This window comes from Beta vulgaris, chromosome 8 (genome assembly GCF_026745355.1).
Source record: "Beta vulgaris subsp. vulgaris cultivar EL10 chromosome 8, EL10.2, whole genome shotgun sequence".
Classification (NCBI taxonomy): domain Eukaryota; kingdom Viridiplantae; phylum Streptophyta; class Magnoliopsida; order Caryophyllales; family Amaranthaceae; genus Beta; species Beta vulgaris.
In genome coordinates this window covers 58384649-58410671 of record NC_079209.1, presented here as the reverse complement: position 1 = coordinate 58410671, position 26023 = coordinate 58384649, and the positions used below count along the sequence as shown (strand labels likewise).

The window sequence follows — 26023 nt, the reverse complement described above, 5'->3', positions numbered from 1 at the left end:
GTATGCATATTGACTTTTGTTCCCCCTCAAACAATGCATGGATTGAATATTTAGTATATTTAGTATTTACCCTTTTAGAATCTATCCGTACCTCAGATTAATAGCTTTCAATCATTCACTTGTCCCTACATGCTCATTTATATTTTATTCACATTATCTCAACCTAGGATATCATCAAGATTCTAGTCAATATTATATGCTTTCTTTTCCCCCTTTTGTCATTCTCAAAAAGCATCAAAAAGACAAAAAAGCACACATATAGTCAGAAAGATCCAAAATAATCCAATAGCTCAACCAAGTGGGCTAGGGATGCTGGTGCTACAACCAATACCAATTCACAATCAACAGAAAGTTCCAAATAAACATCCAACAGTACCAAAACAGTTATGAAAAACAACAAGTTGACAAAAACTACAAACCATGATCAAAAAGGGCAAAGTAGAACTAGGATAAATAAGGCTGGTCAGGGTTTGGACAGAAGTTGACGGTGACGTTGAGCGGCAAGGGTATCACTGGCTCGGAGTCGTGCCACAAGCTGTTGCATCTGTTTTTGCATAGCACGCATATATTCCATCATCTTCAAACAACCAGCACACGCCTCTTTTGGTGTAAAACCCCTAAAAGTCCTTTTTTAGTAACTCATCACCCGTAACACATAAATCCATCCTACTTAGCATACCATCACCCACACGACAGGTTACTTCCTTAGAAGTAGGAGTTAACACATCAATAACATGAAATATCTTGGTGAGCCACAGTCCATACGGATAAAGAGATCGGTGATGGACAAGTTTTAGGTAATGAAATTTCGTTTACTGTGGAGGATAGAGTTCCGAAATTGAGAAAGTTTAGAAAATTGACAAACTTCATCCTCATACACGGTGTCAAGATTCCTACCCCTGAGATTGAAGTGATTCCAGGAGAAACGTAACAGCAGAATTACCTAACCATTTTGTGGGATAAATTCGACCGGATAAAAACCTTGGAGAACTTGCAGATTTCGAAACTCGTGGTCGTTTAGAGGAGGAAGGAATGTCGGTCTTCGCAGCAGGTGAACCGCGCCGTTTTCGAGGCGGCGGTGTAGCAGATGTAGTGGCAGCGGAAGGGGTTGAAGTTTTTCGAGTGGATCTTCGAGGGTGTGGTTGTGGTACAGTAGTTTCCGAAACCGGAGGGTGGTTTTGTGGCGGTTTTGTGGGAGGTCGTTTTGAGGCGAGGGTTTTGGATCGGCGTGTGGTGTAAGTGGGTGGTTTTGGGGGAGACGGTGGGGGTGTTGGTGTGGGAGAGGGAGTTAGTGGGTCGACGGTTTTTGTGAGAAAACGCCGGCGAGCCACTGTCTTTCGTCCCATGGTGAAGGTTAGGAAGAAGATGAAAGGTGTTTTAGGGTTAGAGAGAGAGTGAAGGGAACCGGGTAGCTAGGGGGTTTTGGATATTTTTGAAATGAGGTAGGAGAGTGGTTTTCGGTTATGGGTTTTTGAGTTGGAGTCCACTTTTCTTTTACGACACATGCCTTGCATAATTTTTAGAAAAAGTTTTATAAAACAATTTTGAAATTCTTTTAGTTTTGTCAAAGCAACATCAATGGAAATTTTCGAAAATGGTGATACTTTTGTTGGAATTTTTATGGAATTTTTCTGAAGCAACTTAGGTGTCAGTTATCAGGACAGCATCAATAGCCTTTTCAGGAGTCTTGAATTAAATCAAACATCTGACTTAGTGTAGGTATAATCTTTTGAACTCTTAAGTTTGCAAAGGGATCAAATAAACACATAAATCAACTAGGCACTAGAAATCAATCCCAAGGCTAATCTAAGCTTTTCAAATCTTTCACGAGCAAGTGGTTTAGTGAAAATATCAGCTATTTGGTCTTCAGTACAAATAAATTCAAGGGCTTCCTTTTTCTACATGATTACTTGTTTGTTTTAGGAACCCATATTTGCTTGGGTCCCTTTTTCTTACGTTGAGCATCTAGTATGTCTTTCCTAACCCAGATTTGAGTAACATGTTTGACATTCTTTGCAATTCGATTTTTCTTTTTGTTGCAGTCGTCAATTAGATGACCATTATTACCACAAAAATTGCAAATTAGATATTCAGGAAGGCCCACGTATTTTCTCTTTCGAAAGTCTCTTTCGAAGGTTCTGGCACTGAGCCTGGCACTGGGTTGCTGGTCAGTATATCCTAATCCAGTTTTGTTCATGTTGTTTGTGGTGCAAGTTAAGTAATTTAGAGCATTCATCCCATTAGTCCATTTTTCGTGCATCTTACGAGCAATAGAAAGTTGTGATTCCAAAAATTCAACTGAGGTATTTAAATCACTACTTCTTTTTCGGGAAGTCTCTAAGTCTCTTTTAACTTTATCCAACTCTTCTCTTATCTTTGCATCACTAGGCAGCATTAGTGGAACAATTCTAGATTGTTGTCTTGAGTTCTTAAGATCATTCAACTCGTGATTTAATTTTTCAATTTGTTCCTCAAGACTAGATTTTTCAGCTTCGAACTCAGTGACTGGCACTGAGCTATTTACGAGATTATCAACTAGAGTCTTTTCTTGTTTTAGTGTGTTTATCTCTAAGTCTTTCTCGTCAATCCTTTTCATAGAGTTTTTGTTTCTTTCAAGTAATTCCTTATATTCTGTTTCTAATCCAATTTTTAGCTTGTCAAATTTTTTATTTCCTTTTTCATGTTATCAAAATTATCATTCATGTTTTGACAATCATCAATTACGTTTTCAAGCAATATGACAAGCTTACTTTTGGAAAGAAGATGAATTGAAGGTTTTAAAGAAGTTAGACTTACCTCACTGTCTTCTTCCTCTTCAAGAGGGTTCGAACTTTTAGCCATCAAGCATAGATGTGAGTCGTCATGGCTCAGTGCCGTCTTCAGAGTGTCTGTACAGCATTCAGACATAATTTTGCTTCGTGGCTCTGAGCTGGCACTGATCTTCGTCAGAATCCGAGTCTCCCCAGACTGCTGCGCATCATGGCTTTCTTGTACTCTTCTTAGACTGCTCTCGTTTTTCTCTAGGCTTTTCTTCATCCCACAGAGGGCATTCTTTAATCCTGTGATCATACTCACCACACTTGAAACAACCAGAGTTAGTAGCACTTTTCTTAGGGTTAGAAGTAGTGCCTTTACCTTTGAAGTTTCCACTTCTCCTGAAGTTGTTGCTCTTGTTCTCTTTTAAGAAATTTTGAAACTTTCTAGTTAGAGACGCTACTTCTTCATCACTTTCACTATCATCCGTTTCTACTTCAGTTTTTAAGGCCAACCCTTTATTCTTTGGTTCACTTGATTTAGAGTCTAAAACAAGTTCGTGAGTCATTAAGAACCAATGATTGTTCTAGTGAGAGTTTTGATAAATCCTTAGCCTCTTGAATAGCAGTTATTTTAGGAAGCCATTTATTAGTCAAACTTCTTAACACTTTTCTAACTAAATCTTCAGAAGAATAGATTTTTCCTAAAGATCTTAGTTCATTAGTTATTAGTGTAAATCTGGTAAACATATCTTTAATAGATTCGTCCTTATTCATTGTGAACAGTTCATATTGTTGGACTAGTAAATCTATCCTAGACTGTTTTACCTCGTTTGTACCTTCATGTGCCAATTCCAATGTGTCCCAAATTTCCTTAGCAGTGTGCATGCGAGATTCTTGAATATTCATCAGGTCCAATTCCAGATTGGAGAATACTCATAGCTTTGAATTCTTTTTCGGCTTTCCATAGTCAACAGAATTGTATATCTTCTTCCTTTCGATCAGTTTCCTTCAGCATCTTTGTTTGAATAGGAGAGGCCAGTCTTTATGATTCTCCAGCATTGAAATCAGAACCTTGAATGTAATCCTCATCCTAGTCTTCCACCATCCATAATCTTTCCGTTGAAAATTGGACACTTGGAATACTTCACGAAAGTCGTCTTGTGTGTTCATGTTTCTATTCTCTAGATGTGAGTCTTACGAGAATAGCCTGCTCTGATACCACTTGTTGGAACCAAGGGAACACTCAAGAAGGGGGGGGTTGAATTGAGTGGTGAAATCTAATCGATTTTTCGCAAAAACCTTTTGGCTCAGTGCCGGCTCTGATGCTGAACACTCGAAAATGCTATTTGGTTTTTGCGAATAATAAACTTAAAAGATATTAGATTTGACACAAGATATAACGTGGTTCAATCTCACCTCTGAGATCTACGTCCACAAGAAACAAAAACTCTTTTATTTCTTTGAATCCTAAATATCAAACTCTTGATACAATAGATTCCCCTCACTACTAACCCTAGTAATGACTCCCAACACTTAACTCTAAGTGTTGACACTCTTATAATGTAAAAGTTACAAAAAGAACGATCCTCAAGATGTGCTTCTTAGTCAAGCAAATAGAGGACAATTACAATTGTGAAATAGTAACTTAAACCTAACAGCTCAGTGCCTAAGGAAATAGTTTTCAGCTTTTTATTAGACTCGATTTTTCTCTCTGAAAACGTGAGATTTAAAAGTGAATTCTGATTCCCTTTTATAGGCTTGGTTAGGACGAAAATCACTTAAAAATATCTTTATCTTTTAATCCTTGATTTAAGGGATAAACTTTATCTTTTTCTATCTTTATCTTTTAAACAACAAAGATAAGTTTTCCATATAGATTTTCTTTTTCAACTCAAAGTATTTTTCCAAATCCTTTTAGAAAAACTGAAAAACGTTTTATAAAATTCTGTTTTATAAAAATCTTTTCTAAAACACGTTTTTATAAAACTTTTTTATAAAAATCTTTTCTTTAAAAACACGTTTTTATCAAAAACGATTTTTATCAAAATCTTTTTCAAAACTTGTTTTTATTAAAATCTTTTCAATAAAAGTTTTTATCAAAATCTTTTTACACACGCAATTTTTAGAAAATCTTTTTCTTTAAAAACTCATTTTCCTAATCCCTTTTGATTTCTGATTTTGAAAACTTATTTCCTTTTCATATAGAAATATAATTTTATAATAATTATTTACTTTCTTAACTCAAAGAAGATAATAATTATATTAACTTTATATTTCTATATTGAGCACATTGCATATTACTAAGCATATTACATTTGAATCTAAAGTTACTATTCTAAGAAATTATAAACTCGAACTTCATTCTTGATTCTTCTTTTCTTCAAAGTCTTCGTTTATCAATTTCTTTCTTCTTCATGCATCTGTTGTAACTGTTACATACTTTCATGCTATAACATATTATATTAATTTTCATCATCAAAACATAATATGTGCATAAAACATAACATGTACATGCACAACAAAAATGATAACTTAGAATTTCAGCAATGTATAACTTTCCTTGTTTTAGGTGAAAAACATAATCATCGGAAACATATGGGAGCCAAAAATGATCATAAAGCCTAGTTTATACCACCTCAAATAATGCTGAATTATGGAGCAAAGAAAAACAGGATGACTGTGGCAAAGAAACAAATAGTAATACTAGTGCAAAAATGATTTGTTTTTTCTTTTTGGTGTTTGCACCCATTTCACCCTTCAGACTACATCCGGATCGAGGCCAAGATCGGGGTGGTTAGGTTCCGTTTCTCTCCCAAGAGTGTTGTGGGGATTCGAACACGGGTCCGTCCTACCAAAGCTAGTCCCATCACCACTGGGCCAACACTTACTTGGTTGCAAAAATGATTTGTTGAAACTATAAGAACAATGTTTATTTTAAATTGTGACATCTTATATCACCAATTTAAGAATGTTAGCCCTATTTAATTAACGGTCTACCTCATACCTCATTACTCATTACTCATTAGTGCAAATAACTATCTCAATGATGCCATCTTATTTAAATAAAATTCCATGTGGACACTAGATATCCAAGGATCATTTTCGTGGGGCCAAATTAAACTAGAGGTATGATCACATCAATGAAGCTAAGTAAATTAAACAACTCAACGTTTACCTAATCTTGATGATTAAAGAAAATTAAACATTGATTGTAATTTGTAAATATATATGATTTGCATAATTCAAATACAAATGACTTGGTAGGACTATTCATGGCTATTTGAAAATTGAATATCATTTTTTTTTAAAGAACTCTATCAAAACTCATGTCCATAAAAATGAATATTCGGCTAGTGGTAGAAGATGTCGTAAGTTATAACTACAGGTGTACACCCGACCAAGATCGGATTGGAACCGACTGGGTCGATGAACCGGAATCTGGATTTTTTGGATCATATTGGAATTTTTCCGTTCCGGTTCGGTTTTAGACCTGTTGGACCGTACATTTTTTTAAAAAATCTTTTTGTTTAGATTTATACATATTTATAAATTAGATACATTAAATTTAATAATTCTAACTACAATAATCTTAAGAGAACGTATTGTGTCGGACTCGTCCGACACAACATTCTCATCGGACGAGCACGCGCGCGCTCGTTAATAAAGACCGAAAAAATTTAAAAAAAAAACAAAAACAACACCTTCATCCCCTTCATCCCCTTCATCCGCTTCATCCGCCATTGTTCAAAAACAAAAACAACCGCAAAATATCGAACAGATCCACTTTTTCCCTGCAATTAAATCTCATTTGAACATATGTACGATCTATCAAACGTGTCTTTCTTCTTTCAAATGTGTCTTTCTGTTCATCGGGATTAGACCTTGAAAATGAAAACTTGATTGGTGATAAATCAACTTTGCCTTTCTTCTTAGACAATGATTTATCACATCTGAAAGAAAGAAAGTTTAGTCAAACAATAAGACTAACTGAAAACAAAAACAGCATCAACTGAAAGAATACAAAGTTCAACTGAAAGAATACAAACATCAACTGAAAGAAGACCACCATCAACTGAAAGAATACAAAGAGCAACTGAAAGAAGACCACCATCAACTGAAAGAATACAAAGGTCACTTGCTTATTTTTCACTTGTTTATTTTTCAGCTACTCGAGATTCAGTTAGTTATATTACTATTTATATTGCTTCAGTTAGATTGCTTGTGTTTGCTAGTCTTTATTGTGCTTCAGTTAGCCTTGTTTATTTTCAGGTAGCTATATAGCGCTTCAGTTAGCCTTGTTTATTTTTCAGGTAGTCTATAAGTGCTTCAGTTAGACTTGTTTGTTTTTCAGTAGTCTATATAGTGCTTCAGTTAGACTTGTTTATTTTCAGCTTATATTAATTGTGCTTCAGTTACTTGTTTATTTTTAGCTAGTCTTTACAGTCCTTCAAAGTAACTTTTTTTTTTCAGCTAGTATTTGTTGTGCTTCAGTTAGCCTTGTTTATTTTTCAGCTAGTCTATATAGTGCTTCAGTTAGACTTGTTTGTTTTTCAGGTAGTCTATATAGTGCTTCAGTTAGACTTGTTTGTTTCTCTAGTAGTCTTTACAGTCCTTCAAAGTAACTTCTTTTTGTGCTTCACTTAGACTTGTTTGTTTATCAGCTAGTCCTTATTATTTCATTTAGTATAATTATTCTTTCATTTCATTCTATTCCAATTACACTTAAAATTTTCATTGAAAATTTACATTGCTTCAGTTAGACTTGTTTGTTTTTCAGGTAGTCTATATAGTGCTTCAGTTAAACATGTTTGTTTTTAGCTAGTCATATAGTGCTTCAGATAGACTTGTTCGTTTTTCAGCTAGTTATATAGTGCTTCAGATGACTTGTTCGTTTTTCAGCTAGTCTTATAGTGCTTCAGATAGACTTGTTTGTTTTTCAGATAGACTTTTCGTTTTTCAGCTAGTCTATATAGTGCTTCAGATAGACTTGTTGTTTTTCAGATAGTCTATATAGTGTTCAGTTAGACTTCTTTATTTTTCAGTTAGACTTCTTTATTTTTCAGTTGGTCTTCTTACTATTTCATTTAGTATAATGACTCTTTATTTCATTGTTTTCCAATGAGACTAAAAATATTCAGTTACAATTTACATTGTTTTTCAGTTTTACAACTTCTTCATTTTTCATTACACATCTTTATTTTTTTAAAAAAAGGAAAGAAAAACAAATGAAAAACACCAAAGGAAAGGTAGAAATGTCTAAATGAAACAAAAACAACATTAACTGAAAGAATATAAGAAGCAACTGAAACAATACTAGAATCAACTGAAACAATACAAGAATCAACTGAAGAATATAAATATCAACTGAAAAACAACATCAACTGAAAGAATACAAGTAGCAACTGAAAGAATACTATAATCAACTGAAAGAATATAAATATCAACTGAAAAACAACAACAACTGAAAACATATGTGTATAAACAACAAAAACTGAAACACAAACCCTAACAACATGAAATAAATACACTAATAAACTGAAAACATCCAAAAATAGAAAAAAAAATAAATATCTCAATACACTAAGAACTTGAAATCTACCTTGGATCATAATCACCATCTTTCTCTTTCTTCTTCCCAGCAGTAGACAGTGCCAAAATTTTTCCTGAAGATGCGACACTCTTCACCTTCTTCGACTTCGGGCTACATTACAATTACAACAACAAAAACGCTAAAATTTGAAAACAAAAAAAAAATTTGCAGCAAAAATCAAACGAAATTATACCTAGAATCATCATCTCTGATCCTCTTCACCATATTTGCGATGCAACAGTAATGAATTACGAACAAAAAAAACAAGCTAAGTTTCAACAGCAGAAGCAGAGAACAGAAAAAATTTAGAAATAATCAGTAATAATATATCGGTTTCTTTGAAAAGAAGAAGAATCAGTTTTAAAACTAGCGAGAATCAAGCAGATATCAAAAAACAGTTTCAAACTCGAAAAAGATAATGACCTAATAACCGTTAAATGTTTTTTTAAAAATAAACAAACTGCTGATCAACAAAAAGAAAGAAAACAAATATGAAAAAAAAGCCTGCGCGTTTTTGATGGGCTAAGCCCGTCCGACGGAAGGTATTGGGTCAGATGGTCTGACCCAATACTTTCACTAATCTTAAAGTTAACAAAAAGTGGGTTTTTAGCTTTCTAACTTCATAATTTGATATTATTTTTAACCTTTAAACTATTTTTTTTTTTTACAAAAAGTACAGAAATTCCGATCACCAGTCCGAATCGTAATTTTCCAAGTTGGGATGGGGGATTGGACCGAAATCTTCGATCCGGTCCAAATTCCGACCCATCCCTACCCTTTACACACTCCTACTTATAACAACCTTGATCTAGGTCACAAAATGAAATTTCATTAAGAACTTTTCGCTCTTCTGATATATAAATTTGCTCAGCCATTTCTTCCATAATTTTTATAACTTTGTAACCTACTAAATACAAACGTGAAAAAGAAAATGAAATTTTCAACCTAGTATTATGGAGTAGTAAAAAGAAAGTATATATGCATAGCCACATCAGATGTGGCATATTGAATTGGTTAAAATGACATCTTAGTTGACGTTTTGTTTTGGGAATGAAGGAAGCATAGTGCTGTCCTAATAGACAATCGACTTGCATGCTATTTTACACTATTTTTGTTGGTTCTAGTGGAATCTTTCCGACCGACCCGGCCAAAAACTACATTGCTGAAATAGGCTGCTTGTCATCTTTGTTGTTGCATATTACATTCAGTTTATTTTTCTATAGTGGATTATGGACTATGGTTGGTTTATTTTCTCGCCCTTTCGTGCAAGGAGGCAATACAAAGAGGACGACGACATTTTCGTGCCTCGTAGAAGACCATGATATCAAATATGTGTGATTTCTTCCTCGGCTCTTTTTTCTTCAAAGCATTTTCACTATCAAATATGACTATAAGTGTATCATAATGTTACACGAACATTCCCCTCAAAAAAAAAAAAAAAAATGTTACACGAACATTTTTCAGAGTAATACATAAATACAAAACACTATTAGTTACGTAATTTTGGAATTACAATTATAGAACAATCGGTGAAACTTGTACTCGATCGAATACTTTTTCCCGCTTAAGTAGACAACATAAATTTCATTTAGAGGTGATCAAATATCGGATCGGGCTGTCACAAGAGAAAAAATCTCCACTTATCAGGTTTAGTTGGGATAGGGCAAATTTCGGATCAATTTGTCTAAGCAAAATTTTGAACTAAAAAACTATTCTAAGGTTGCTCAAAGTCCAACCTAAACAAGAAATTTGGGTCGGCTCAGGCCCATAATTGGACCCAAAAATTACCCAAGCTCGAGCATTTTTCGGGTCAAGGCTTTTGATCAACTGTAGTTTTATTACATACAAATTGAAACAAAATATATAAAACGTCATCACATTTATTTATTTTTATCTATATGAGCCACGAAGGCAGTACAAAGTACAAAAAAGGGAGAGGGGGAGGGATTCAAATATATGACCTATCATTCACAACACCTCAATCTTAACCAGTAGGCAAAAACATTCTTGATTAACCCATTTATAAATATTGGTTAGAACACATATTAAAATCATTAAGTGTGGACCTTTAACTCTTCCTCCATATTCTTATCAAAGCTTGATAATTATATTATAATTAAGGCATTTGTCCAATAAACAAAAGGATAAACATATTTATGTTAATTAGTTTTCAGTTCTATCAATAGGACGATTATAATATAATGATTCAGGGAAGATTCCGGCCAACAACTTTGGTGATGAAAGCAACCTTCATATTATATGGATTTTGCTAAGCTTAATTTATGTAAAGAAATCTTTTATTTGATTTAGACCACACATTAATATGATATCAAACCTGCTACACTCTAATCCCCTAAAGTATTATTTCCTTTATAATTTAGACTATTTTCTTGGAGCTTTAATTTAGCTTTGAAGTCAAAACCCTCTTTTTTTCGCCTCCTTCTTAAATTCCTTTATTGCCCTTTCTTCAAGTCAAAAGCAAAAATTGTATCTTCTATGTTAGGAGTACATCTTATATATATATATATATATATATACCTCATTTAGTGAAGTAGTCACCCTACTTTCCTCCTTCCCTCTATTTTGAATGGTGGTTAGTTCTTCTTCTTCATGCTTAGATAATTAAGTAGCTTTGGGAGTGATTACTTGGTTCACAACTGAAGTTATACATAAAGGAGTTCCTTTGTTTTTCTTCTCGTGCTATGGTAAGTACATTCATCGACTTATGTCATTAGGTAGCTATTTGCTCGGATTGTTGTATATAAGACAAGTCTAACTGTCTATTTGTCTAAGAGTTTTTACACATTTAATTGTCGTATATGACAACTATTCAGTTGGTTTGCTGTTAGACCGTCGAATCACTTAACTTTTGATGTATTATTCATATATTTGTAAAAAATTTGAACTCTTAAACTTTTTGTACAACTTTTTCATAAGCTAAATTTTAACTAAAACCTAGTTTAACCAAACCATTTAATGATTTAATACAAGAATTTGCCAATAAACATTTACCATGACTTACTTGAAGTTTTCAATATCATAATAATTCTAAACTTGGACTTTCACTCAATATTCCTAACATTTAAACCTAGGAGCAAAATTTAATGAGTTTTCTAGTAAATACTGTTAAGGGTAATGCTATATACAACCCTTAGGTTTGCATATAAGCATTAAATACATTTCCTAAAATGGTATAAATTCTGATATTTATGATAAAATCACACATAAATCGATGTAATCAATGCATTATTTTTCAAAAACTTTCCCTTTTAAGCCTCTTATAAAGACTGCATATAGCTTTTTTCATAAATTATAATATTTTTACTACTATTGTTGCAGTCTTTTAGGCCAGTATTATTGAGGCAAATGGCAAGGGTGTTAAAAAAACTAGTGCAGCAACCAACAGCCATGATCACAACTTTGCTGTACTACAGTGATTTACTGCCACAAAACGCTGCGTTGGAGAGGATGGTACAGCATGAGATGCTACTTCATCAAGAGAATTACTTTTTCATGATCATCACCAACTTCTTGAAATGCTTCTTGTAGATAAGTTTAAATTAATGGGAAATTTCCATATTTTGATGATGAGGGAATTTTTTTTGTCTCCTTATTAAAATTTCATCATTGTATTTTGATTTTGATGGAATGAGGAAATATGGTCTTTCATGTTTTTTACCCTTCTGATTTTTACCTGCTTTAATTTCTGGGCTTTGTTTCTTTTTCTTTTTACCATGAAAATTTGTTTTGATTACTTCAATTTAAGTGGTAAAAAATATGGTGGACTGAGTAATTAGAGCATTAACAAAGATAATTAAGCGAGTTTTGTTCTTAGTCACCATAGTATTAATTTTGATATTTGAATATAATAATCGCATAATTGTCAACTTGGCATATTTTATTGAGAGCCATTTTTGTAGAAGTATTAGGTAACCACCTCTATACTATTTTCATCACTCAATTATATAACACTCCCTATGTTTTTTTATTTGAATATTTACATATAATCGAATGTATGTACAAATCAAAACATATATTGGGAAATTAAAAACATGTAAAACAATTATTAGAAACTAAAGGAGTAACATGCTAGAGACACTGCTTTTAGAGTTTGTTGAACTATGCCTTGAATGAATTATCTGTCGCTAGGATTAATCAAGCACAGGGGTATTATTATATAAACTCTATAATTAACTTTTGCCTCCATATTATGTAATATGTATTATTTCCTAAACCAGTTCTTCCTGCTGTGTAGATATATCTAACACATTAATAATAAATCATGTTAATTGCTTGTGTCAATTATTCATTAATTATTTGCTTCGTTAATTACATCTGTCACAAAAGAGTCTAATTCTAAGCCACTTGATTTCGAATTAGAGGCAATGTTTATGTTGTGGTAAATGAAAAGGATGGGGATGCATTCCAAGTACAACTAGTACAATTTAATTTCCTTTATCATTAGGTTGCTAGATCAAATTCACATAGAGGACATACATAACTCATAAGTATATAATAATTTGAAAGGTCCGCAATATTGGTGACTCTTATAAGGTGATCTTTACTTATCTTGAAAAGGACATATAATAAAGGAAACAAAAATTTGAAGGAACACACTTAAACTAACATATCTTTATTGAGCTAGTCTTGTGTGGAAATGATCGACCCTAATGTTATTATGGACCAAAGTCACTTATTTAACATAGTGATCTTGTTTCCATATAATAATCTTTTAAAAATCTTAAGTTACACTAGACAATTATTTTCTATCATAGTGGCTGTTTTTTTTTTTGATATAGTCACTCTTTCTTACATTACTTTATCATGATGAAATTTTCAGTTTGTGACATAGTAACCTTTTTTTTTCACATAGTCAAACTTTAGAATCTATATCTACTCATTTTATATATCTATTTTTTTATATATAGTGATCCATTTTTTTTATTTTTTTATAAGGTAAGGAGAAACCTTGACAAGTTTGGGAGGGGGATAAAAGGAATCCGAACTTGCTAAGGGTGAAAATCGATCCCAGGATCTCCTAGAACCGGGAGAGAAGCTCGAACCACTAGGCTATCCCTCATTCTCAACCCCTTGTCTTTCATAAATCACATGAATTATCATTAGGTCCATATAAGATTTATTCCTTATGTATAAATTACATATAATGGTAACATACGTAAAATATGTCAAAGTACAACACGTATAGATTAAAAAGAAACGAAGAGCGATATTAGCCTAGCAGTGTTTATTATTAGTGTGCTACCATGATTAAGTGAATGCCTGGTTCTATTCATGAACATTAGACAGATAACTAGACTACTAGAGGCCAGTGTCACAACTCACAAGTTCACTGTAAACTTGACCTGACTCCTTAACAAGTTGAAGAGACAAGAAGACATGTTTCGAATTCATTGACTATGATATACGGCTAAAAATGTATCCTTTTTATTTTAGCTTGTATAGTGAAGAATTTACTCAAGATTTGTTATTGGTTCTTGTTTGGGGGACGGTTCTTTTTCATTTCCATGGCAACTTTACAAATCACTCTCAGCCAAACAAAGCCGCCAGTAAAACAAGGTCCACCTACTCCACCCTTTTTGCTAGAAAACTTTGCATATTTTCAACTCCAAATACTTTTCAATTTTCATTACTGAATTGAAATGTTGTTGAAAGTTATCTTTTTATGTTCCACTTATACTTTTGTTTTGTTTGGTAATCATATTGTTATGCTCTGTTGGTAGAAACTCGAAAGATGTTAAATGCTTCTTTTAATATAGGGCATTTTACTTGGCTAATATGACTAGCTATTTGTACGTATTGATGGTTTGTATTAACTGCTTGATTCTATTGATTGTTATTAATAATAGGAAAAATTGATTCAATCATTCTTAATTACAGGGTTAACTGACAAAAACAGTCCCACTTATGGTTTTTTATTGTTCAGTCTCACATTTGAAGGGTATTTTACAATAGTAGTCCCAACAGGCTGTAACAGGTGATTTGTTTTTTTTTTTTCTATCTTCTTCCTCCCTTCCTCCTTCCTTCACTGCTCCCTCCTCTTCTCCACTGCCACCCAACCCTCTCCCCTTCCACCCCATTACCCCCTCCCCACCCTCCCTAAGCCCTAACCCATCGCCGACCAACCCTCCTCCAAGCCCCCGCCACCCATCCCTTTCCCCAGCCAACCCTCCCCCCTAAAACTCCATGCCCCTGAAACCCCTAGAGATGAAGGCGAGAGAGATATAGGGAGGATGCAGGGGATTGGGGTTGGGGGTTGGAGGGTGGGCGACAATAGTAGGGGCGTTTTAGGACTGTGGGGTAGGCGCTGGGAGAAGGTTGTGCGGGGGCGGAGGGCTAGGGGTGGTGGCAGTGGTGGCTGTATGGTGGTGGGGTGGCAGGGGAAGGGGAGGAAATAAGAAGGAGAGAGAAACACTAAAGAGGGATACAAAAAATTGGTGAAAAAAATAAAAATAAGGGTTAATTTGTTTTTTACCGGTTTAGAAAGTCACTAATCCACTCGAACCACCAGTGTAAAGGCGGGGTTAAAGTTGGGACTGAACAATAAAAAATGATAGTTGAGACTGTTTTTGTCAGGACTCCAAAATCAATTTTTCCTTAATAACATGTTAGTAAAATTTGTGATTGGTGTTAACTAATTTACGCATAGTGGAAATATTGAAAGCCAATATGATAAAGTTAGAAGTACTCAAAAGTTGGCCTTTTAACTGTTTTAAAGTCATCTATCAAACATTAATTAGTTGTTTGATCCCATAAAGAAGCTAAAGCCAAGTAAATACGATTACAAAGTCAATTAGCAAACGCTCCTATATTTGTGGTCTCTAATTCTCCAATCAGGACATTGTTTGTGCAATCTTAAAGGTCCAATACGATATTTGGGCTCAAAGGCTTGAGGGGGATTTTGGGTTCAAGGTTTGAGGTTCGAAACTCGTAGAGGAAAGCAAGATGATTGAGTTATATGTTGGTGTGCACAATGACACATCCCTATGGAGGAAGTTAAAGTTAGTGTGAAGCAGGTAATTTCTTCTGATTGAGTCTAAAAAGGACTAACATGTAACATGTTCATGTGTTGATTAACTTGCTATAACTTATAACATTTCATAGGTGAATGCCAAAAAGAAATCATTTTGTTTTACATTTGTTTCAAACTTATATAGAACCATAACTCTCACATAGAGCCGAGAGTGACACACATACTTTTACTCAAAACTATTCTTGGATGACTTATTCGTTGTCATTTTATGTACTTCTATTCAATTAAAAAAGATTTAGATTATTTCAATCCCAACTCTCGTCACTTAATAACATTGAAATTTTCGACAACATGGAGAGAATAAAATAGGGAATACTTTCGGGAAGGTGGCAAAAAAAAATTCTAGTGTAAAGACTCAATTGCTACTTTTTTTTTTTGGTAAACAAAGACCTTCATTCATTAGCTAATGCCAATAGTGTTAAAACTATTACAATCGAAAGATAATTGTTCAATACAATAACTAAGGGGTAGGGATATTTCTAGTTACAATACAAGCCGAATCCACTGCCCTACACGCCTTAGCCATACTGTCCGCAACATGATTGAACTGACGATTGCAATGCTTAATCAGAATCCTCGGGAACACCTTGAGCCATTGCATGCAACAATTCAATATATTTAGACAATATCAAATATATTCCTTCGAATGAGTTACACCACGTTCTTACAAATGGAATAATCATAGCATTATCGAAATTTCGATTCATCAAACAATACATAGCTTCCAAGATGACAAGAAGCTTCGTTGCAAGAGATAATGTTAGGGCATGTCTGGAATATAGGAAATCATTAAGGGTGGGTGTATTTAGGGGGCAATAATTTCAAGAAGAATATTTTGAGGGAGAATATTTTTCATTTGGTATAAATAGGGGAGCAGTCTTTCATGCTCTGTTTATTGCCCCTGTGTCAACTCCATCCCTTCCTTCCACACTCATAAGTAAGAATATAAAAAAGCAACATATACAATCAATCACCACTAGCAGGCAGCAACACATTAGAGAAAAATAGTTGGGGTGGAAAATTATCCAGAGGTGGGGGTGGGTAATTGGTGTCCTTGATTTGGGAGTAATAGATTACCCCATGTAATCTTTACTCTCATTCCAACCCCCAAAATTACTCAATTTTTATCCTGTTAAAATTTTCCCTTTGATCTCCGTCAATCCAGGTGACCTCTTAGTGTAGACACGTTTCCCAAACTCCAAGAGCCAATTGCCTCTACTATCTCTGATCACGCCCTCAATCCCAACAATCTTTCTAGTATCAACAAAGAAAGCATCAACATAAATAGTAAGACAACTCGAAGAATGGTCAAATCTCGAATTAAATGGGGAAAATTGTGGATCATTCCTAAAAGAGGTGAGAATCGAATCCTATCGCAGAAGTGGAAGGAGGACCTTATAAATTACAACTACTAGGCCAATCTTACTTCTTGAGAGGCGATAACCAATTAGTACTTCATCATAGACTTGTGAGTTGTGAATATTGAATTCCTCCTTGAAAACTAGGCTAATAAAGGTAAACAAACGTCGTCGTTCCTAACCCTATATTTCACTCATATCTTCTTCATCGCAAGAAATTAATTAACTCTACAAAAGAGCAACAATGGCGCGAGGAGTAGTTACCTTTCTCTCTCCTCAAATCAGAACTACAGCTGCCTCTACCATTCTCACAACTTCAATTTCAATGGTGTACCCATGTAACTTAAGAAACGGTGTCGTTTCCCTCTTCTTCCGCCGTCCATCTTCTAGATTCTTCTGCAAATGCTCCCAACTTCCTGTAGAATACACTGAAGCTTTCTCAAGAAGGATGGAAATGGCGGCCCTTAAACCCCATCATCGCATTGGTCAGTTTTAGCACTAATTTTCCTCTTTTGTGTAGCAGCAAATTTTGGGATTTGTATAAAGTTTGGTACTTTATTTTATTGGGAGATTTTAGTTATAGAATTGTTCGTTTAATTGCATGATTACACCATTCAGTGTAGGGAATTTTGTATAATGCTGTATTGTTTAATTATGTTTACATATGTGGTAATGTTAGAAAGATTGAAAGACTGAATTATTTTGTTAAGGTGTATTTTCTGTTAAATTTGAATTTGATTTAGAATTAGAATTAGAATTAGCTTAGATGTGTTGTAAATGAGTGGCTTAAGCTGAGTGTAGGTAAGTTCGGATAAGGCCTTGTTCTTTTGGACTTATTTTCAGTTGCGTTCATTTCAGTTAACTCTCTGCATTTCAGTTTCTCTCAGTTCAGTTCAGTTTCTGTGAGTTTAAAAGAATGGGGTTTAAGTTTAGATATGTTCAGATAAGTCAAATTTAGTTGCATAGAACCCGTCCTTAGGAAACAAGAAATATGGGAAGCTTGGTATTTTAAGTACTTGAAGATGTTAAGCTTGATGCTTGTGTTGATTCGGTTTTAGTGTAGAACTGAGTCGAGCTTAGGAGTATACATCTTTTCTCTTACATGCAGTTAAACTATTGGGACACGTTTCAAACTTTGCCAAAATGGTGAAAGGAAGGAATTCTTATAGTTTGAAATATACTTTAGCAATGTCGCTCAAGTGCCAAATTTTTGGTCGTAAGGACAATGATGATGATTTATACTTTTGACTGACGGTCTATTGTATTGGTCCTTTTGGTTTGATGGAAAATGATTTTTCATGGAAAAACATTTTCTAGTGGAAAACACAATTGTAGATTAATTTTCCATTTTCTGGTTGCTTGTGTGAAGAGTTAGAGAGAATAGGAAGGATTTCAAAGAAAGGAGGGGTGGAGAGAAAAGAAAGAGGAAGGTGAAGAATAAGCAGGAAAATGTGGCATTTCTTCCTTGAAGAAGGAAATTGTTTGTAAGTTGCAATACTTGGAAGAACTATTCTTCATTATTTGTATTTTCCACCCTTTAGAAACCAAACATGCATAATGGGACAACCACTTTTAAGAGAATTTGTTTTTCACCGAACCGAATGCTCTATTATAGACTATAGTAGTAAGGAGAAAAACAATGTCGACCGATGGAGTTGTGGATAAATGGGAATGAACTGAAATTAGCAGTATATAAAAACTTCCAATAAGAATTCTCTCTGCACCTAAATTCGCATAATCGGAGTCTTTTCCTTTCACTTTCGTGAAAAATTTCTTCTTATCGGAAACTTAATCAAATATAAAGTGATAAGCAAAGAAAGCAAGCCTTTTGTTGATATATGTTCAATTACTCTCTCTGTGCCCCTTTTCACGAAACAACACATGGTTTTTGAACTTCTACTTTACAAATATTATAGAAGTTGTACAATTATAGTATCCGTTATAAGTTGTGCTTCATGATTTTATATTTTCAACTTCTACTATTTTAGTTTATTAAGAGTTATCAACAATCAAAGTTCCACCTCGAATTTGTGCCATACTAAAAAGAAGGAAGGAGTGTTACATTTTGTTGTTTCTGCTGACCTTTTGTTCTTTCTTGATACTTCTTTTTCTAGCTATGGGAGTCTCTGGTGGTGCTGACAGTATGGCCTTATGTGCTCTGATGGCACATTGGAAGACTTTTCCCAATGGTGGTTGTTTTGACAGTTCTGGCTTTGTAGATGGCTTACTTGCTATTATTGTTGACCATGGGCTCCGGTTGGAGAGTAAAGAAGAGGCGGTGACTGTTTCTCGCTGGGTTTCTGACATGGGTATTAATCAGTTTTGTTTGCCTCTTAAGGGATATTTGTTGGATTCCCATGAATTGTTATGGTTTGAGGATCTTTTTTGGGCGGATTGTTTTCTTATGTGGACTCCTTTTAGGAATCAGATACAAGATTGTGCGTTGTGATTGGCCTGATGGTCACCCAAAGGTGGGGCACTTGGAAGAAAAAGCTCGTGATATGAGGTGAGGTATTTAGTTCCTCCAAAATTATTGAAAGATATAGCAGATTTTTTCAAATCCCAACGTCTATTTTACAACACGAGACTATGAGAATGATGATGATCTCTCTTCTGATTGTGTAGGTATAATATTTTTCAAGATGTTTGCTTCCAAAATGAGATTGGTGTACTACTTACTGCACACCATGCAGATGATCAGGTGCAGACTCCTGTAATATATTATATATCTAGCTCTGCAAGCATTTTACTGTCTGAATTTCAGTGTGTGTTTTGGCTGCCTTGCAAGACTAGAAACACTAAAATATCTATTTTTCAATATTAAGATTTTCAAGTGGCAATACTTATTTTTGGGCACTTGGTAGTACAGCAATGTGATCAAATGTATCAGTTCTATACTAATTTCGTTAGTATTAAATTGATTTATAGGTTGATTACATGTGTAAAGTTTATTAACTTGATTAGACAATTATGCAGGCTGAGTTGTTTATCCTGAGGCTATCTCGCAATAGTGGAGTGCTTGGACTTGCAGGAATGGCATTTACTTCTCAGTTATTCTGTAAATTTCCATGTTTTGTTAGTGGTTCATTAGACTATCAAGGCATTCTATTGGTACGGCCCCTCATGGAATTTACAAAAGAAGATCTATACAAGGTTAGTGACAGCTTACATGAATGCAAGAGATTTCTTCTGCATTAGCTTCTTTGACTGTCTTATGTAGTATTTCATCCTCTTTCCTGGACCTTGAAGCTTCCCTGGCTAGTCCCTTTGAAAATTGTGGATGAAGCAAACAAGAGGAACTGGTAATAAATTTTGTCTGGAAAGTAATGAAACTTGGAAATGGCATGTAAAATATATGATGATCAATGTATACAACGAAAGGGCGTTCTTGTTTGTGGACGTTGCTGATGAATAACTATTAATAGGTCTTGTTCTAATATGTATTTCTGCTTTTCAATTAACCTTAGTCGTTATCTCTGCTGTAGTCTTTTTTAATTTCTACATAGCAGGTAACACTTTACTTCTGCAGATATGCACTACCGAGGATCAAAAGTGGGTCGAAGATCCCACAAACCGAAGCTCATTATTTGCTCGAAATAGGATTCGTATGGAATTACAAGATACGAAAACCTGTAAGCTTTGGATGAAGTGCTGTTATGTAGTTATTTATATGACCTGCTATCATATCTGATTCGTTATGTTTATGACAATTGATGATTGTTTTGACCCTCTGACTTGTATGGTTTGATCATATGCCCTCATTATGTGACCTAATTTTAATTTATGAATTTTCGGTATCTGCATTATGGTTCGTTTTGCTGTCTGGATTTACATTGTCTTAGAAGGTCAACATACTTCTTCCGCTTCCCTTGACTCTGCTTCTGCCTGAAACTTGGTGGGATTGTTATATATGCTGTCTAAATTTTTTTATGGTAATACATCTGTGTTTGTAATCTCAATCATTGGTTGTAGTAAGTAATGACTCGAGTTCTCTTGCAGGTAGATTCAGATCTGAACTACAAGGAGTAATTGCTGTTTGCAGGTGTACACGAATGTATGTTGATCACATTTGTCGGGTTCTGTTGGATGAGGTTGTGACCATAATGCCTGTAAGTAAAGCAACCAATCATATACCCGAAATATTTTTTCATCACCATTTTGGCTTTTACTCAGGCTCGTGTAGTTTTGAAAATCTACCATCTAAATCTGAAAGTAACAACAATATATTTCATTTTCAGATGTGTAATTGATTGTTCAATGACTTTTACTTCTATGCATTCATAAGAATCCAACCCTTATCTCCCTAATAAATGCTTGTTTATGGCCCTTATCTATTAAATAAAAAGTTATGTCTACACACTGTGGCGTTTCATTGGTCCAGGCATCCAGCTTCGTCTTCTTAGTGCAAAAGCCTTTCTATGTGCTACGAACTGACATATCTGAGAAGATGCTGAAGAGATGAAATTGGGGATACTGATACATAAAGCTGTAGATTCAGAAGTTAAGAGTAATTCTCAAGCACTTGAAAACCTTGGATCTCTCCCAAATAAAACTACAACTTCACATTGTATTTTCTGCTCCCTCTTATTCTCTCCTCTCATAAGGTCCTTCTTTTTTTCTCTTTTCCCTTCCTACTACCTATTGATAACATCTAACAGACTAATGATGATATTCTTAGAGTGCCCCCCATCAAGTCTGGCCGTTTTTCTTTACTGATGGATGTTATTGTTACTTTATAGTGTAGGATGCCGAAGTGCCATCTAAATTGAGGAATTTAAGTGTTTAGAAGTTTCATACCAGCTTACTTACATGTTTGTGATCATTCCATATAAGATTATCTTTTGTTGTTGATTGCAGCATGGCTATGCTGTCATTGACCTGGAGAGTTTGAACCCAATGGAAAGAGAGGATATCTATCTGTCTAGATTTTTGGCTCTAGTTTTGCAGGTAATATGCTAGCAAAGTTGCCTATCTGACATGTTCACAACAAGCTTTTTATGTGCAGAAGCCTTTTTGAACTGATTGCATTCCGAAAATAGTGAAATTTCATACTAATTGAAGTGTATTCTTCGACCTTGCTATTTTAGTTCATCTCGCAGAGGCATAGGCCAGTACGTGGAAGTGCTTCAAGGCTGCTGCTCGACTATATACAAACTTTTCCTTGCAAGGTGCATGTACTTTGGAAGCTTCTACTTCCTGCAATGTTTTCTTGGCAGTTGCTCAGTTTTCTTGTTCTTTTACTCATTATAAGAAAAAGTTCATACATTTTGCAATGCTACTTCCTTGTCCACCTTGCTTAATATCAAACACCACTCATGATTTTCGATGTTGCTGCCCTCGATGAAAGTTGAATTGTTCCCACTTAACTTGTTTCATTACAAAGGTTAGTATTGGATATCTAGGTCTTCCCTGTAATGAATTAGCCTAATGTGGAAGGGTAGTAAAGGTATTGCATATTAGTTTGCTAGGAGTAGCTTGAGGAAGAAGGAAGGGGAGTTAGCTAGAGGACAGAGAGAGAGGACAGAGAATCAGAATTCTATAAATAAGGAGAGCAAGGAGAGGGAGAGGTATGCTGAAAATTCTTAGAGGTATTTTTAGTTAGTTGTTGGGAGTGTTCAAGCCACTCGAATGCTTGATTTATCCTTTTAATTTTCTGTAATTTCCTTCTAATCAATACATATCCATCTTCAATGTTTAATCTCCTCTCAATTCTGATTTAGCTAGTCAGTTCATAGCCTTCTCCTAATGTGGACTATCGATTAATATCATGCAGAATCAATAAGTCATGGATGTTGTAAGAAAGAATAGCTTTTTATCTATCAACACTAGATTTGGCTTAGTTTAGTAGATAGCTTTTCCTGTGAGTTGTAAAACAAAAGGGCATGTGATTGAAGTGGAGAGACCAGCTTTCAAGTTCAATAATATAACATCTGAGCTCTTGTGGAAAAGCTTTCGAAGAAATTCACTTAAAATAACACACCTCATTTGGGTTGTAATAGTCTGTAAACACGGTTTTAATTTAGCAAAGTCTGAATAATAGTTAGTTTGTACAGGAAATTTTGGAGGGAAAGGAAGAGAAGGGAAAGCGAGTGACACATTTTCCCTTGTTTGGATACAACATGAAGGAAGGCTAGGTAAGGGAATTGAAGGAAAACACAAGCTCACTCTTCCCTCCTGCACCTTTCCCTTTATCATTGCTATCCATAAGAAGTGTTAAGTATTACAATTAATGTCCTTATATAGGCATTTCATTTACCTGCGAGAGTTGAGAAAGGACATGCCCCTAACATATTTTTAACAAAAACTCTTACCTTAAAAACAGCCATGCCTTGGCGCTCAAGCAGCCTGCTACACGTGTAATGAGTTTAGGAAGCGAATGGCGCTCTCATATCCTAACTAATCTAATTAAGCATAAAACACCTAAAACCCAACCTAGGTAGGATGGTAAAATTGTCTAAGGAAATATCACTAAAACGAGCAATCCTAAAGATAGTAACTTAATACTACTTTAATTCTATGTCCACTTGGAAATAATTCTTAATCACCAAAATGGACATATGTACATGCTTGTAGATTTAGGCTCTGTTTGGTTGAGAACACAAATTCAATGGAGAACACAAATTCAAAATTAGTATTCCGTTGTTTGGTTTCATGTAAGAAAAATGATGACATGAAAGGAAAACGAAAGGGAAAGTAAGGAGGTATTTAGAGGAGTGTACAAGAGAGACAAGGAAAAGGAAGGAAAATAGTTTTCCTTTCGTTTTGAGTGGAAAATGTTTTTCCATAATTGGGAGAGCAATTTTACTCCAATGGAAAATAGAGGAAAACAGTTTTCCAGGATAGTGTTTTACGCCCTACCAAATGGAGCCTAAGTACTAACTCTATTTATTAACTTTGCAGACCTCTCTCACAGCAGCTGGTTGTTATCTCTGTGCAGCTCCTGGCAGCAAAGGAACCAAAGTCCTTGTTTGCTGCTCCGTTCAATCTGCTCTTCCTGCAAAAACAGAATTATATTCCACATATTCTGGCCAAGGGAGGAAGCAATGCTTTTCATATGATGTGGAGCAAATAGTCGTAGATCAAAAATCTCTACTAGAGCACATGGTTCCAGATGCTTCACATGTTCATTTTCTAGATGCGGTGTCTTCTGACTCTGTTCTGGCTGAATCCCAGCAGCTCAAAATTCTTAGCGAGTCAACCTCCGAGTACATCTCACAGTTGCAGATGAAAGAGAAACAAATATTTAAGTCTAAGTCAGAAATTAGATCTAGCAGTGATTCGAAGAATGAAGTAGAATTGGTGCCTATTAAAGAACCTTTTCAACCAGGGCAAACATGTTACTTTATGAACAGGTTCTTTGTGACATGGATATCAAATGATGAAATTGATTCATGTTATAATTCCTTAGAAGATGGTGACCAAACAAGGCATCAGGATTGCAGTGTGTGCAAGATGGGTGACATGGTAGCTTATGTTCGTCACATGATTGATAAAGACTGGCTGTTTCTTGCAAAATTGTCAAAGGCTCAGGATTCCTACAATTTTAAACAGCAGCAGTTCCTACTTAATAATGCAATGGAGCAAGTGAATGGGAATATGAGCTTATTTTGCAACTATGCAAGGTCATCAGCTCAACAGGCCCTAAGAAACTTGAAATCTATTCCTGTTGCTGCTCGAAGAGGTTTACCTGTCGTAGTTAGCGTGGAGGGTATCCTGTTAAGCATTCCAGTAAGCAGTTTTTTTTATGATTCTAATTATAGTTTTCATTTGAATCGATCGTTATAAATTGATTTGTACATCACTTTACCTGATGTTTAATGAACTGGAATTTCTTTTCATGATTAACCTGATATAAACTAATTAAAACTTTATTTTACCTTTTTACTGTATTAAAACTTTGTTTTGCTGATCCTCTTTGTCTGTCTCTTATATAATTTACTGATTAAAACTGAATCTTACTGATTTAAAGTGACTTTGCTGATGGAAACTGATCTTTGCTAATGAAAGCGGATATTTACTTATCATAAAAATGAACAAGGCTTTGGTCATCAATTCTAGGCTTTGAGTCTTTGACCAAATAAATACTTTCCAGGATGTCGGCTTTCTTTTTCTTGTCGATATTTCTGTTGCTTAGTAGATTCAGTCACTAATATGCTTTTAATTTTGTCCCAGAGCATCGGTTTCAAGCGATGTCCGTCCTTGTTGATATCTGCAGAATTCAGTCCCAGAGTACCACTTGGTGGAGGACATAGTTCTTTCATTTAGTTCGCTAATCTTCAGTTTATGTGACGACAGGATCATTTCAACAGTTGCTCCAGCGTAAGAGCTGTAAGTACTCCAATATTAATACTATGAATTATCTTAACTACTGCATGCTTATTATCATATGAGGTTCCAATAAATATTGATCTCTCCTCATAAACTGAAGATTTTGGCCTTGGCTTATTTAATCGCTACAAGCCTACAATATGCAAGATTGCCAAAGTTGAAATTTGCTTTGTATTTCATTGGATTTTGTGGAAGGTTGCATGACATTAGTGTGAAGGAGTGCACTATGAGTGTTTGCTCCCGTTAAGACGAAGCATCCACTCAAGGTCTTCTGAGGCTGTGAATAGCATTTAAGCGCCCGCTTGCAGTTTGATGTGGTTTTTCGACTTATTAACTTGCCCAATTGCAACCCTAAGATAAACCATGTTTAGGTGGTTGAGACTTGAGAATTAATTCTCAATTCTAAGATTAGAGAGGTTTAGAGGATGCTAAGAGATGTAATTCGCTTGTATCATCCTCTTATAATGCACTAATGTCCTAGTGCAATATGGTGGTTTTTCATCCCAAACTTGGGTTTTCATGTACATATTCTTTGTGTTATTTATTGCTTGTACTTTATTCTTTGAATTTTACATATTATACTTCAATTGAAGAGTTATTTCACCTTTATCTCCCACAGATTTACGGATTTATTACTCCTTGCACTGCTTAATCTGAACAACATATTTTATAAATCAGCTTCATCTAAACAACATATTCTAAATTAGCTTCATTCTAGGACACCACCAAATTTGTCCTTAAAATGACTCCAAAAGTAAGTCCACTACTCCACAAACCACATCATGTTTATTCTCTACTAGAAGTCTAGGAATATAGTAACTATTATTGAATTTGGACGGATCAGATTCCATGTAAATCATATATTCTCTGGACGATTGATCAGAGTTATGGAAAGAGAAACACAATATATTCTTCTTCCACCCCTATGTTGATTATAATC

The 26023-nt window shown here is 34.7% G+C and overlaps 1 protein-coding gene and 1 long non-coding RNA gene across 5 annotated transcripts; both read left to right on the top strand.

The window, feature by feature from the left end:
* The first annotated feature begins 10911 nt into the window (after positions 1-10911).
* LOC104902190 (uncharacterized) lies at positions 10912-12024 on the top strand. The gene is made up of 2 exons (XR_791345.3): positions 10912-11051; positions 11686-12024. It is a non-coding gene; the product is annotated as an uncharacterized LOC104902190 (long non-coding RNA).
* Positions 12025-16850: 4826 nt separating this feature from the next.
* LOC104902189 (uncharacterized) lies at positions 16851-25692 on the top strand. Of its 4 annotated transcripts, none has more exons than XR_007269214.2 (12): positions 16852-17240; positions 18870-19064; positions 19177-19261; positions 19381-19456; positions 19732-19908; positions 20285-20387; positions 20755-20864; positions 21613-21702; positions 21843-21923; positions 23656-24483; positions 24928-25083; positions 25279-25692. XR_007269214.2 is itself a non-coding variant. In XM_048635210.2 (11 exons), exons 1-11 carry the CDS (start codon positions 17000-17002, stop codon positions 25018-25020), a joined length of 2079 nt encoding a protein of 692 aa, XP_048491167.1. In that variant the 5' UTR covers positions 16851-16999; the 3' UTR covers positions 25021-25177. The 4 variants fall into 4 exon arrangements, 1 of the variants encoding a protein (XP_048491167.1); XR_007269215.2 differs by having other exon boundaries at positions 17100-18239; XM_048635210.2 differs by lacking the exon at positions 25279-25692 and having other exon boundaries at positions 16851-17240; positions 24928-25177.
* Positions 25693-26023: the final 331 nt, after the last annotated feature.

Coding starts and splice junctions, on each gene's coding strand:
- LOC104902189 (XM_048635210.2), top strand. CDS start 17,000: ATGGCGCGAGGAGTAGTTACCTTTCTCTCTCCTCAAATCAGAACTACA. Junction 17,241..18,869: donor TAAACCCCATCATCGCATTG/GTCAGTTTTAGC, acceptor TTCTTTTTCTAG/CTATGGGAGTCTCTGGTGGT. Junction 19,262..19,380: donor GAAAAAGCTCGTGATATGAG/GTGAGGTATTTA, acceptor CTGATTGTGTAG/GTATAATATTTTTCAAGATG.